At 36.4% G+C, this 14,742-nt stretch overlaps 1 protein-coding gene across 1 annotated transcript in view; it reads right to left on the reverse strand.

Annotated features, from left to right (window-relative positions):
* C5H8orf34 (chromosome 5 C8orf34 homolog) overlaps nt 1–14,742 on the reverse strand; it is a 372,149-nt gene that overhangs the window by 262,491 nt on the left and 94,916 nt on the right. The window contains 2 exon segments of the mRNA XM_078072311.1: nt 10,773–10,901; nt 13,601–13,732. Coding sequence (XP_077928437.1) covers nt 10,773–10,901; nt 13,601–13,732 — 261 coding nt within the window.

Genomic DNA, 14,742 nt, shown 5'->3' on the forward strand with positions numbered 1-14,742 from the left:
TTGTTAGTGCATAAATGGCTAGTCATGAGAGATGACACTGAGACAGGATTAAGGGTCAAATCATGTAGCACCTTCTATGAGGTTTTAAGGAGACACTGAATATCTGCAAGAAGTGGGTGTCAGGTTTTAGCTTTAGATCCATCATAACGATCACAGTGAGGTACTGGAGGAACTAAGAAACAAGAGCATGGGCAAGACTAGTTATTCATTCCTCAAGCCATTTCCATGTTCCTCCCGGGCACACAAGCTAGACTACATTTCCCAGCCTTATTTACAGCTGGTTGTGCAATGTGGTCAGGTGTAATGCACTATTACTTTTACCTCTAGGCATTAGAAACCTCCCCCTTCAGCAGGACCGTTGGAGGTCATGTACTGAAGATGGCAGAATAACAGGATGGAAGTAGTCTGCATCCCTACCACATATCATCGGGCTACTTCCTGAGTAAGAAAATACTTATATTGTATGAAGCCACAGAGATTTTGGCCATGAGACTCCCCTACATAAGGTTATTGCAATCCAGCCAGCCACTAGCTCAGTAAGGGCAGGGACTTCATCTGTTTTTCTCTGTCCCAGGACAGGAATGAAATGGGACAAAACATAACATGTCAAATGGGTAAACCAATGATGTGGTTGGTGATGTTGAGTGTGAACAAGGGAGTACTAATAGGAGTGAAGAGAATCAAACCCAAGCCAGAGGGAAAATGAACAAAATTTGGTAATTGGTTAGTTATGAACAGCAAGGAAGAGAAAGGAGTCTATAAGGGTTCCAGTTTGGGTGAACTGGTAAGCGATGGTGCCATCACCTGAAGAAAATATGCAGAAAAAAAGTCATGTTTGAAGAGAGATGTATGATCTACTTCGATATACTGAGTTTTGCATGGCAGTAGGATATCCAAGTGGAGATACACTTCAAACATTTTGTATAAAGTGTAAACGTCTGGATGGTCAATATACTCACCTGACTTAGCTGTGTAGGGGTGATAGTTAAAACTATGAGGGAGGATGACAATGGAAACAGAGAGCATTTGAAAGAACAAAGGATGACTTGTGGGAACAGTATTTAAAGTGGTCAGGAAGAAAGAAGAGCCCAGAATGAAGCCTACAAGAAATGGTGTGAAGGGCATCTAAGAGGATCAAAAAAATAAGGGCCAGGTCCCAGGAAGTAGAAGATGAGCATCTGAAGAAAGACAGAATAATCAATGGTGTTAAAACTACCACAGCAATTTTGTAAGATGAGGATTTGAAAAGTGTTCATTCAGTTTGACAATGTGGATTCAATTGGTGACCATAGTGAGAAAGGTTTCAATAGAATGATAGGTGCAATCACATAGCCACACTGAAGGGAGAAAGGAAGATGAGCAAGTAGAAATAATGAGTGTTCATTATTTCTTTTGAAAATTTGTATGAAAGAAGAATAATTCTGATACTGTAATGAGGTAACTCAAATTCAAGAGAAGAGTTTTCATGTGTGTTTGTTTTTAACATTAATGAGAGCTGTGGTATCCAATACAGTAGCCACTCATCATGTGGCTATTGAACATCTGAAATGTGGCTAGCTCAAATTGAGATGTGATATAAATTAAAATTCACACCTGATTTTGAAGACTCAGTATGAAAAAAAATCCCAATAATAATTTTATATGGAATACAAGTTAAACTGATAACTTGGATATAGTGGGTTAAATAAAATATTTTATTAAAATTCATTTCACAGGCTTCTTTTTGCTTTTTTGTAATGTGCCTGTTTGAAAATATAAAATCACACATGTGGCTCACATTACATTTCTGTTGGGCCATGCTTAGCTGGAGCATGTTACAGGCTATTAAGGTAAACAGTAGTAATACTAATGATATATGTGGTAGGCAGAATTCTAAGATGGCCCCCAAAGTACACAACTGTGTAATCCTTTCCTCTTTGAGTCTGCATGATGGGACCATCAAATATGAAAGGATATCACTCTCCTGATTGGTTACTAACTGGTTCACTGAGTAAATCAGAGAGATTATCCTGGATGGCCCTGACCTAGTCAGGTGAGCCTTTCAAAAGAAGGCCAAGCTTCAGAGAGGTGATCCCCAGTGGACTCAAAGAAGTAGTACTAAACTACCATTACGAGAAGATCACAAGGCAGGAACCTGAGAATGGCCTCTAGTTTTAAGAGCAATCCCCAGCCAATAGCCAATGAGAAAACAGGGATCTTAGTGCTACAAGAGCAAGGACTACATTTGGCCAATGACCTGAGTGAGCATGGAAAGAGACCCCAAAGCCTCAGGTGAGATCATAGTATGAACCAGCACCTTAATTTCAGCTTGCCTAGACCCAGAGTAGAGAATTCAGCTAACCCACAACTGTACTCCTGAGCCGCAGAAACTATAAGATAGTAAATTTATATTTTTTAAAGCCACAAGTTTGTGGTAATTTGTTACACGGTAATAGAAATATAATATCTCACATTTAATTAGCATTTATTATATACCAGGCGCCATATGAAGCACTGTAGATACACACCATCTCATTTCATCTTCACAAGAACCCTAACAAATAGGTGCCATTATTGCAGTTTTGCAAAAAAGGTAACTGAGACACAGAGAGGTTAAGAAATTTTCCTAAGGTCACAAAACTAATATTGGGGGAATGGAATTAGAAAGATTTCCACATACAGAAAAGACAAAGTAATTAATGGAATCAGATCTCAGAGGACTGGGCAGGAACTGGGATCAAGATCATGGGTGGAAAGCTTGGCCTTAAACAAGAGAAACACCTGCTCTCTTGATAATGGAAGGAGAAGGGTAGGACAGATGTGGATGCACTTACGTATGCAGATGGGTAGAGGGGAACACATTCTACACGTTCTACAGTTAAGTTTTTCTATAAAGTTGGAGGCAAGCTAATTGCTAACACAGTGAGGCAGGGAATAAATAGGGGTGTGTAGATTTTTCACAGTTGCAGGAAGAGTGCAGAAAGGGAGGAACTCACCAAGGTAAGTAACATGTTGGAAACCAAGAATTTGTAGGGTAGTGTTCAGCTGGGCCCTGCCATTTTTCTCTGGAGCTCTCAGCCTTACTGGTGAAGAAGAGCTGAAGATGGCAGCACTTATTCAAAGACGGGAATTTCATATGGAGACACAACAGAAGGTTGGAAACAATAGGGAACAAGGATATTGGTAAAAGTGGCCCACAGTTCAGTCTGGGCAGGGGAAGAGGGAGATCAGAAATGAGAGAAAAATATGAAAAAGAATGAAAGGAGAATACACCGGAGATACTCCAATATACTGAAAGTCACAATGCAGGAAGAACAGAGTGAGGATAACAAAGAGCTAGGAAGAATGCAAGCAGGTTGGGTGCCTGGGTGGCTCAGTCAGTTAAACGTCTGCCTTCGGCTCAGGTCATGATCCCAGGGTCCTGGGATGGAGCCCCACGTCCAGCTCCCTGCTCAGTGGGGAGTCTGCTTCTCCCTCCCCTTCTGCCCCTGCCCCCAACTTATGTGCTCTTCTCTCTCTCTCTCAAATAAATAAACAAAATCTTAAAAAATAAAGAATGCAAGCAGGTTGAACCACAATCTGTAAGCCATGAATACAATTTTATTTTGGAATATAGATTATAGATCATTAAAATAAAGACCTGTGAAAACTGGAGAGACTCTTGATGGTAATTGGGAATAAATTACTTCATTTTAATGAAGAGGAAACTTGAGGAAGGAGGTCAAATGGTATACGCACAACTGGAAGCAACTGAGTGGCAGCGCAGGACCCATGACATTTCCCACAGCAGCCCCTGCATCTATTCTACATGATATACATTATGGTCTCAAAAAAGGATAGAACTAAGACAGCATAGAGTATATAATATTATATATTAAAAAACACTTTAAAAATGTGTACCTAACAATGACTGAATTTACAGTTTAATTACAACCTCAGACACATGTACATGAGTGTGTGTATGTGAGTATAGTTAAATGAGATGTTATTCAACAGAGAAGGATTCAGAATAACATAATAAATGTCTAATACAAGTGTACTACTGTTTCTTTCATTCTCCGGAAAAGTTTCCTAAAATTATTAATTATATATTCATATGTCCTTATTCCCACAAAGCATTCTAGGGAGAAATATTATTTATTTTGATGGACACTAGACCATTCCAAAGCAATAATTACTAATAGTGCTATCTCATACTTCTACTGAAGCACAAATCCCTGGAGATACTTTGCTAGGTTTTAGAACATGTCTTTGATCCAGGTAGAGAGTAGGCATAGAAAATGTAGGTAGAAGAGAAATATCAAGACCTCTTAACAAATCTGTCCCTTTTAGATTGTGGTTTCTTGAAAAAGCTATTAAATAAATTCAACCTGACAAATTTAGCATATTCAAAGCCAAGAAAAATCAGTATGAATTAATTTTGGAATATGTATTTTATTCTCTTTTATATCAATATCAGAAGATAAATGCCTATACCTATATTCACATTTATATCCATATCTACATATACATATATCCATATTCATATCCATATGCATATCTGAATATTAGATAAAAAGAAATATGACCAGTCATGAACAAAGGTGAATAGACCTTGTTATTCTGGGGGTGGTTATAAGTCCATTTTTCCTTCTCTCCATTAAAGAAGAATTACAATGAATAAAGGAATGAGAGAAACAGAAACCATCTTTTAGAAAACCCCAGTAATAATTGTTTTAGGCAAGATTTACCAATGGATGCTGAGATTACTGGGTAAAAGTGTGAAAAAGAAACATGATATTTTCAGTCTTCAAGTATCTCTCCTAAGATATTTATTAACTAAAAAAAGGAAAAGTATTAACGGTGGTGAAACCTGACAGACACCACCTTAACCAACAGATTGAGGTTAACATCACCAGTAATAAGATGATGGGCCCTAATATAATGCACTGAGAAGGACACTGCCCTAAGGCCCTTCAATCACAGTCACTAGAAGAGATACATTATTTGGGGATGTGAAGGTCTTTTATCTTCCCAATTTCCCTATTCAGAAACAGTTTTTCTCACTACTTGAAAGTCAGATGGAAACAAACACTTGAAGGAAAGGGCATGAATCCAGGCTCCTGGATGAGAAAGTCATGTTTGAAGAACGTTCGGAAATGCTGCAAAGGGAGGGATCCAGGCACCAAAAATCCACTATGCCTACCACATCATGACTATGCCGCATTACTAGCCACTGCAAGTTTTTCTAGCACATCTACCTTTTAAGGGAATCATAGCATGAGAGTGTCAGCTCCTGACTGACTTTAAGATAAAACATCACACTGAAAGGTTTGCAAAAATCCAGGAAAAAGAAGCATGGTACAGTTGTTACTAAAACAAAAATCCCATTTGCAAATTGGAGAGAATATCTAGTCTTTCCTGTTATTATCTGAATCCTGTCGAGAAAGAGAGAGAGAGGGGGAGAGAGAGATTTTAAGTCTGGATAAGCTGACAGCTGAAGAACTGAGATAATTCTATCATTTTGAAGGATACAAATGATTTTTTGCTGTCAATCTCAGGTACATAACAAAATGCTTCCAAAATATGTCACCATCTTTTGGACAGTACAACTAAGATAAAGCAAAGTCCAACCTTGCCAGAGAGAACTCTATCATAAAGTACGAAAATTAAGAAATCACTAAAAACTTTGAAACTTTCCTATCAACAGCTATGGCCCTGGAAAGAGAGGTCCACAATAACAAGACACTGAATATTCCCTTCGACCACACCTTGAAGGAAAAGTTCATTTCCAATGTCTTGCTAGTAAATAAAACAATGCATAATAGAGATTAGAGATAAAGGTCAGATTAGAGAAAGAGTTACCAATTTGAAGCTATTATAAGATCAAATAAGAACTAATGACATCCTGCTTCAGGACAACAGAACTGAGTTTGTGATTACATAGTTAAACAGTGGGCAGCTAGACTGCTAAATAAACATCAGTAAATGGTAAAGCTGCATTTCTACTAACTTACCCTGGCCATCTCAGGCAAACTGATAACTTGGTAGTTAGTCACATATTGGGCCTAAGACAAAAAGTTAGTATTAAACCTCAGATAGCAAAAATCACAGAAACTCAAGTCATTCCAAGAAAGCAGCATTTTGTTCCAAGAGACTCAAAAAAACTTAAAGGGAAAAAAAGCAATCCCTCCCTATGTGAAGACCTGCTCCCTTATTCCCACATAAACCCCACCACTACTGCCACAAAAAAATTGAGCCCCCTCAAAACCATCAAGGGCAGCCAAAAGCAACTCTCCATCATATACATAGAACTGAATGTTACACCTTATTTCTGGTCAAGCTACTGACTCATCTGATAGCCTCCTTGACCTTGACTTTGTCCCAAGAATAATGTCCCATATTTGCATCTCTTCTACTCTCCCAACCAAGGATTGCCCTCTGGCCATTTTTGTTTCTCCAGACTTCCTTCAGGAATTAAATGAGCCCCGTGTTACAGCCCCTACCTAACTTGTGATCATAGGAATCAGTTGCTAGGTCCCACCTATAAGGTCACACCTAGGTTTTCTTGGGACAGACCATCACTTGAACCTTGACATTTCTGCTACACATCTTGGCAAATACATAAGTGAAAGGCAATCAAACTCCTTTATTAAAAAGTTTTAGGTACAGGCCAAACGTTTTCTTACCAGCTAACAATGATATAACAAGTCTCTGTAAGGCAATTATCATATGTTAAAGAACGAAAATTGACTAATACTCTATTTGAAGATCTGTGTAATAACTGGGCATATTCTTCAATCATCTTTCTTTTAACTCATGCATTTAGATAAATTGAGAAGCTATAAGGAGCCACAGGCTCTTCCCAAAGGGGTAAGATTTATACATATTAATATAAACCTTTGACATTTAATAGGGTAAGACTTATTTCACGAACATAATATAGTAATAAGCTGCACTCACTTTATCATTATTTCTTCCAAAAGTAAATCTAGCCAAAAGTAGGGCCTTCTTGAATCCCAACCAGAAGATGTCTACTAATGGCAAAATTATAAGATCCTATGCACCAGGAAAAAGACAGTCTCTTCAACAAATGGTGCTGGGAAAACTTGACAGCTACATGCAGAAGAATGAAAGTGGACCACTTTCTTACACCATACACAAAAATAAACTCAAAATGGATTAAGACCTAAATATGAAACCTGAAACCATAAAAATCCTAGAAGAGAGCACAGGCAGTAACTTCTGCGACATCAGCTGTAGCAACATTTTTCTAGATAGGTCCCCTGAGGCAAGGGAAGCAAAAATAAAAATAAACTATTGGGACTACATTAAAATTAAAACCTTCTGCACAGCAAAGGAAACAATCAAGAAAACTAAAAGGCAACCTACAGAATGGGAGAAGGTATTTGCAAATGACTTATCTGACAAAAGGTTAGTAATCAAATCTATAAAGAACTTATAAAACTCAGTCCCCTAAAAACAAATAATTCAATTAAAAATGGGCAGAAGACAGTAACAGGTATTTCTCCAAAGACGACATCCAGATGGCCAAACAGACACATGGAAAGGTGCTCAACATCACTCATCATCAGGGAAGTGCAAGTCAAAACTACAATGAAATATCACCTCATGCCTGTCAGAATGGCTAACATCAAAAACACAAGAAACAACAAATGTCAGCGAGGGTGTGCAGAAAAAGGAACCCTTGTGCACTGTTGGTGGGAATGCAAACTGGTTCAGCCACTGTGGAAAACAATATGGAGGTTCTTCAAACAATTAAAAATAGAATTGCAATATGATCCAGCAATCCCACTACTGAGTATTTACCCAAAGAATATGAAAACACAAATTCAAAAAGATACATACATCCCTATGTTTACTGCAGCATTATTTGCCACAGCCAAACTATAGAAGTAGCCCAAGTATCCACTGGTAGATGAATGGATAAAGAAGATGTGGCGTATATATACAATGGAATATTATTCAGCCATAAAAAAGAATGAAATCTTGCCATTTGCAACAACATGGATGGAATTAAAGAGTATAAGGCTAAGTGAAATGAGTGAGTCAGACAAAGACAAATACCAAATGATTTAATTCATATGTAGAATTTAAGAAACAAATGAACAAAGGGAAAAAAGAGGCAAACCAAGAAACAGACTCTTTATTATAGAGAACAAGCTGACGGTTACCACAAGGGAGGTGGGAAGGGAAATGGGTAAAATAGGTGATGGGGATTAAAAAGTACACGTATCATGATGAGCACTGAGTAATGTATAAAACTGTTGAATCACTATATTGTACACCTGAACTAATATAATACTATATGTTAACTATACTGGAATTAAAATTAAAAACTTAATTGAAAAATTATATGATCCTATCATAAGGCAAATTAACTTATGACATAGGTTCACCACACAAAAGTTCTAGTGAGTTATGCATTAAGAGGTATGAAAAAACTCAATCTCTTTCTATATATAAAATTATAATATAATAAAATGTAAGGTGTAAATATATATAATTATAGTATAATACAATATGCAAATACACATATATTATATATACATATGATATCTACATTATTTCTCCCAAAATATACAAAGGGGCAATTTTATTTTTTTTTCAGTTCCCTATGCTGTGCCTTTTAGTCCCATGACTTATTCATTCCATAACTGGAAGCCTATATTTCCCACTCCCCTTCACCCAATTTGTTCATCCCCCCCAGGCAATTTTAACTTTGATACATCATGAAACTAGTAAAACTGTGCTATCTAAAGAAACATATATATCTTAAAATATAATCCACTAGAACGTGCTAGTATCCTATTTTCTATTTAAGAATTTTTAATATTTCATGACATCAAAAGAAAATTTTAGTGAGGTCATGGCATTAATGTACTCCTAAAGGTATCTAATTTTAAAATTGAGAGATATTTCAGAACCAGAGAAAGATAAGAATACTCTGAACTCACTACTAAAACCACAAGGTATATATATATGTCTACATATATAGAATGCATTTATCAAATATTTGATTGTCTACTCTCATGACAGTAATATTTAAAAGTTTTTACTTGAAATATATCATTTTAAACTTTCACACCTACCAGAAAAAGGAGACAGAATCACGTCTTCCTTCTCTGGAGATGAGAGGACCAAGGTTCATTGGAAGTTTAATGATTTACTTGAGGTTATTAATAAGTGGCAGAGCAAAACCTATAACCTTGGCTTTGGATTACAGAATCATTGTTTTTACAAAAAAGTATGTTGCTAGGTTCTGAAAGGATTTTAAGAAGAATTCTGCCCCAGTTGCTACTCTTAGAAGTTTAGAGACGTCAATGGCATCAGGGAAATACAAATCAAAACCACAATGAGATACCACCTCACAAAAGTCAGAATGGCTAAAATTAACAAGTCAGGAAATGATAGATTGTTGGCGAGGATGTAGAGAAAGGGGAACCCTCCTACACTGTTGGTGGGAATGCAAACTGGGGCAGCCGCTCTGGAAAACAGTATGGAGGTTTCTTAAAAAGTTAAAAATAGAACTACTCTATGATCCAGCAATTGTACTATTAGATATTTATCCAAAGGATACAAAAATAGTGATTCCAAGGGGCACATGCACCCCGATGTTTATAGCAGCAATGTCCACAACAGCCAAAGTATGGAAAGAGCCCAGATGTCCACTGACAGATGAATGGATAAACAAGGTGTGGTGTACACACACACATACACACACACACACACACACACACACACACAGGAATATTACTCAGCCATAAAAAAGAATGAAATCTTGCCATTTGTAATGACACAGATGGAACTAGAGGGTATTATGCTAAGTGAAATAAGTCAGTCAAAGAAAGAAAAATACCATATGACTTCACTCATATGTGGAATTTAAGAAACAAAACAGATGAACATGGGGAAGGGAAAGAAAAATAAAATAAGATAAAAACAGAGAGGGGGGAAAACCACAAGAGACTCTTAACTGTAAGAAACAAACTGAGGGGCGCCTGGGTGGCTCAGTCAGTTAAGTGTCTGCCTTTGGCTCAGGTCATGATCCCAGGGTCCTGGGATCGAGTCCCACATCGGGCTCCCTGCTCAACAGGGAGTCTGCTTCTCCCTCTGCCTCTGCCCCTCCCCCCTGCTCATGCTCTCTCTCTTTCTGTCAAATAAATAAATAAATAAATCTTTTTTTAAAAAAAGAAACAAACAGGTTTGTTGGAGGGGAGGTTGGTGGGGGGATGGGGTAACTGGGAGATGGGCATTAAGGAGGGCACTTGATGTAATGAGCACTGGGTGTTAAATGCAACTGATGAATCACTGAACTCTACCACTGAAACTAATAATAATACACGATATATAACTAAATTGAATTTAAATAAAGAATTTTTTAAAAAAGTTTAGAGACATCAAAAACTCATGGAGGCAATAGGTGTGTTTACTATTTAGGATGACACAAAACAATCAGGTTCAAAAGAGAAGAATGAGTAAGATACCATTATATGTGTGCAGCTGACCTGGGTGACAGAGACCTTGTAGAGAGATTGGAGTCAAATAGCAAGGGCAAGGGACAGGGTGGGGCAGGGGTGGTGTCTACAGTTCCTCCTACTCTCTATACCTATCTTCCCAGGAACGTGTGGAAAAGGCAAGATCAATCCTCATTTCCAATCACATACACACTCTTACAACCTCTCACGTAATTATAATGAGGATGTTGGAAATGGGTTACTGGCAATAGTCATAAATGTTTTTACTTTAATATTGGTTAGGAATTTCAATTATAATCAAGTAAATGAACTTACTTCGAGAGAGATTCTCAAGGGCTTTTCCCAGCTTCTTGCTCTCTTGAAGGATGTGGTTCAATTCATCAAAATCACGGCTTTCTGGTTTAATTCGCCAGTTCCACTTAGGATGATCTACTGACCTTGGCACTATGTTTTAAAAAAAATGATTACTTCATAAGCATGCTACATAATGATAAAAATTTCCTATTCATCATTATGTGAAAGATTGTATCAAGATCAATGTACAGAATAAAAATGTTTGTTTTGGAAATAGTTTTCTTATGAGCAAACAGAGGGAAGTTACGAAGCTGGGCTTTAAGAAATGTTTGAACTGAACTAGTAAAGGGAAGTGTGACTGTTTATAGAAAAAAGAAAATTCAGGCACTGATTTACAATTAATGATTTCTATAACTTAGGGGAAAACATATAAGCAAATTATATTTTATATCATCTTCTAGCAGCTTAAAAATTACTAATTTCTTCATCAGCAATTAGTATATATTTTTAAGACATTTTGCTATCTTCTGATAAAACAGAAGACAGAACACATCTACCTTCACTTCCCCCAAATTCCTACTAAAATTATATTAAATATTTTTGGGGTCAAATAATTAGTAGAACAAGAAGAGAAGACATTACTAGGCAAGAAATAGCAAATCTTTTTTTTTTTTTTTGAAGATGCAGTATAAATTGAGGAGTGGTAACTGCATCTAGCAAAGTAGAGAATACTGAAATCTAGTCACTGAGGAAAGACAGATGCCCCAAAAGGTGGATATTTCATAACATTTCAACACTCAAGCATCAATCAATCAAGGAGGACAAATGTCAAAGTAATAAAGATATAAAAAACCCATTTCTCAGATTGGAAGGATCCGTTAAATGTCCAGAACAATGCAAACCATATTATCACAAAATTTTACAACAGTGGTAAAAAAGAAAAGATCCTAAAAGCTTTCAGGGACAGAAACAGCAATCAAGTTCTTGTCAGACTTTTTAATAGCCATACTTGCCCCAGAAGACACAGGAGAAATTCCTTCAAAATTCCAACTGAAAATTAGTTCTAACTTAGAATTTTATACCCAACTAAGGAACCAATCAAGTTACTTATAAGGATTCAAATATTTATCTTGCAATCATTCTTGTTCAGAAAGCTTGTAGTGGAGATAATCCACCAAAATGAATAAATAAACCTAAAAGCGGAAAGACTTGGGATTCAGGAGACAGATGGTCCTCCACAAGAAGGAGGAAAAGAAAATCCTCAGGATCGCAGTGAAGGATGGTCTCAGAAGACAGTTGAGAAAAGGCTAGAAACCAAGAAGCCAAGATTAGAGCGAGAAGACAAAGGGCTACAGAAGAGAGGTCTCTAATTTTTTTTTAATGAAATAAAATATAAAATAAAATAAGATCAAAGTTAGAATTACTTGATGTATTTGATCATATTGAGTGTTGAATACTTTAAGGCAAGGTTTAGTGAAACAGTGAGGGGTACACAGAAAACAAAGCAAATAGAAAAACAAGACAATTATTAGTTCTAGAAACAAATTAATAGTTGGACATCTATGGCTCTACTGAAATTATGGCTAATTAATGCAGTCATAACAACATTGTGGGATATACATTCAACATTTGAAATACTTGCATGATTGTACTGTGAGGACGAAATGGGCCTGAGGTATGAAACCACAATGTCTTAGAAGGAGGTCAAGAGATGATGCCTCAAATTTAAAAAGTAAAAGGGAACTATGTAAATAACTTGTATGTTTGGATATGTAAACTTGTGTACCAAAAGGAACATCTAAAAGAGTTAAAAGTGGCTCCACATTAGAAGCCTATAATACTACTTTAGTTTTCAAACCATATTTTTTTGTTTTGATTAAAATAAAATAATTTTTAAATATTTATATGGTAATGCTATAGCAAAGGCGAGCTCAGACTACTGAAATATTTTTTCTGTCACCTTTTTAAAAAGTAATTGGAAATATTTACTATAATAAAAATATGCTGATTCTCTGACCCCACAATCTTATGTCTGGTAAATTATCATAAAGAAATGAGAACACATTCATTTATTTCAGTTAATAGTTTATGGAGGCAAAACTCTGTAATCAATCCAACTGTTCTTCCACAGGGGAATAAATAAATTATGGCACATTCACAGCATGCTACAGTATGTACTTATTAAGTAGTGTAACTTAGATCTAAGTTTAGCATGGAGATATATCCACAGCACATTCTAAAATAATAAAAACAAATTGCTCAAGAATGTGTATAGTCTAAAGCCATTTTATAAAGCAAATCAACTCACATATATTTTATATGCTAGTTTGTACAAAGAAAAGGATGTAAAAAGATGCAAACTATTTCAAAGGATGTGAAAATTATAAACTATTTCTGAGGAAGTAGAATTTGAGGGGGCTAAAAGAAGAGAGAAGGATTAAGAATTTAAATTTTGTTAAATTTTTTTAATATAAATCTCCTTTGCTTCCCCTCTAAAAGATTTAATTTGCTTTTATGTACTTTATTAAATGTAGGGCTAGTTTTGCTCTGAATGTGATACAAGGCTGCAACTGAACGTGACAGGCAAGGAACCTGCTCCAGTCAGCTTACGTTCTTAAAAGAATATACTCCAGAAGGTCTAAATCAATTAAACATGCTTGAGAATATGAGTGAGTAGATATTTATAAATAAAGCTCAATGTTACTGCTGAAATGAACACAACATTCATTAGGATTAATAGCCAGAAATATCAGATAAAAAGTTTGACTCCAATTCTTACCTTTTCTTCATTTTGTTAGTAACACATACTTACATACATTAAGTAACATTTGAATGACAAAATTCCTTACATGATTTGGATTCTGGTGATGGTGGAGAAATGTTAGACACAGCAAGGTCACTTTTTGACTTTTTAGGCTTCTTTGCATTTAATTGCCAAGGCTTATCATAACTTCTGAAATCCCTCCTTGTTCCTTTATGTTCTGTTAAGAAAAACAAACAAACAATATATATATAAACTCAACAATAAGTGATTTCAAGATTGACCAAAAACTAAATCCATGAAGTTATTAGATATGCCTGGCAAAAGCTATAGGTCACCTCACATCAAAAATAATGCAGGGCGCCTGGGTGGCTCAGTTGGTTAAGCAACTGCCTTCGGCTCAGGTCATGATCCTGGAGTCCCAGGATCGAGTACCGCATCGGGCTCCCTGCTCGGTGGGGAGTCTGCTTCTCCCTCTGCCCCTCCCCCCTCTCATGTGCTCTCTCTCATTCTCTCTCTCTCAAATAAATAAATAAAATCTTAAAAAAAAAAAAATAATGCAAATATTCAAAAGTATTTTTTGCTTAATTTCCCATGTAAATTTTAGTTTTGGATTTGATATGATTCAATTTATATATTAATATGATTAAGATCATTTTAAACTGTGAAAGGCTTCTGGAAAGACTCTTTAAGGCATGGCTTACCATTACTTAAAATAACATTCTTTAAATGGGTATTATGGAATAAAGCACTGTATTCTAATGTAAATAAAAACAACTGGGGCTCCTGGGTGGCTCAGTCCATCAGGGAACCGACTCTTGATTTCAGCTCAGGTCATGATCTCAGCTCAGGTCATGATCTCATGGGTGGTGGGACTGGGCCAGTGCTGGGCTCTGCGCTCAGTGGGGAGTCTGCTTGAAGATTCTCTGCCTCTGTCCCTTCCCCCACTCTCTCTCTCTCAATTTCTCTAAGGTAAATAGATAAATCTTTAAAATAAAAATAAAAATAAATAAAAACAACTAAACACTTGTTTAGTTGTAAATTTTACTCATCTGATTTTACCTTATCCATTATTCACTAAGACACATTAAACCATTGACAGTCATCTACATTCTTTCCCTAGCATCATTCATTTTTTCCACTTCTCTATTCAAGAAAGGGTAATTCAGGGCACCTGGGTGGCTCAGTTGGTTAAGCGACTGCCTTCGGCTCAGGTCATGATCCTGGAGT

Source organism: Halichoerus grypus, chromosome 5 (assembly GCF_964656455.1).
Source record: "Halichoerus grypus chromosome 5, mHalGry1.hap1.1, whole genome shotgun sequence".
In the NCBI taxonomy this organism is placed as follows: Eukaryota; Metazoa; Chordata; class Mammalia; order Carnivora; family Phocidae; genus Halichoerus; species Halichoerus grypus.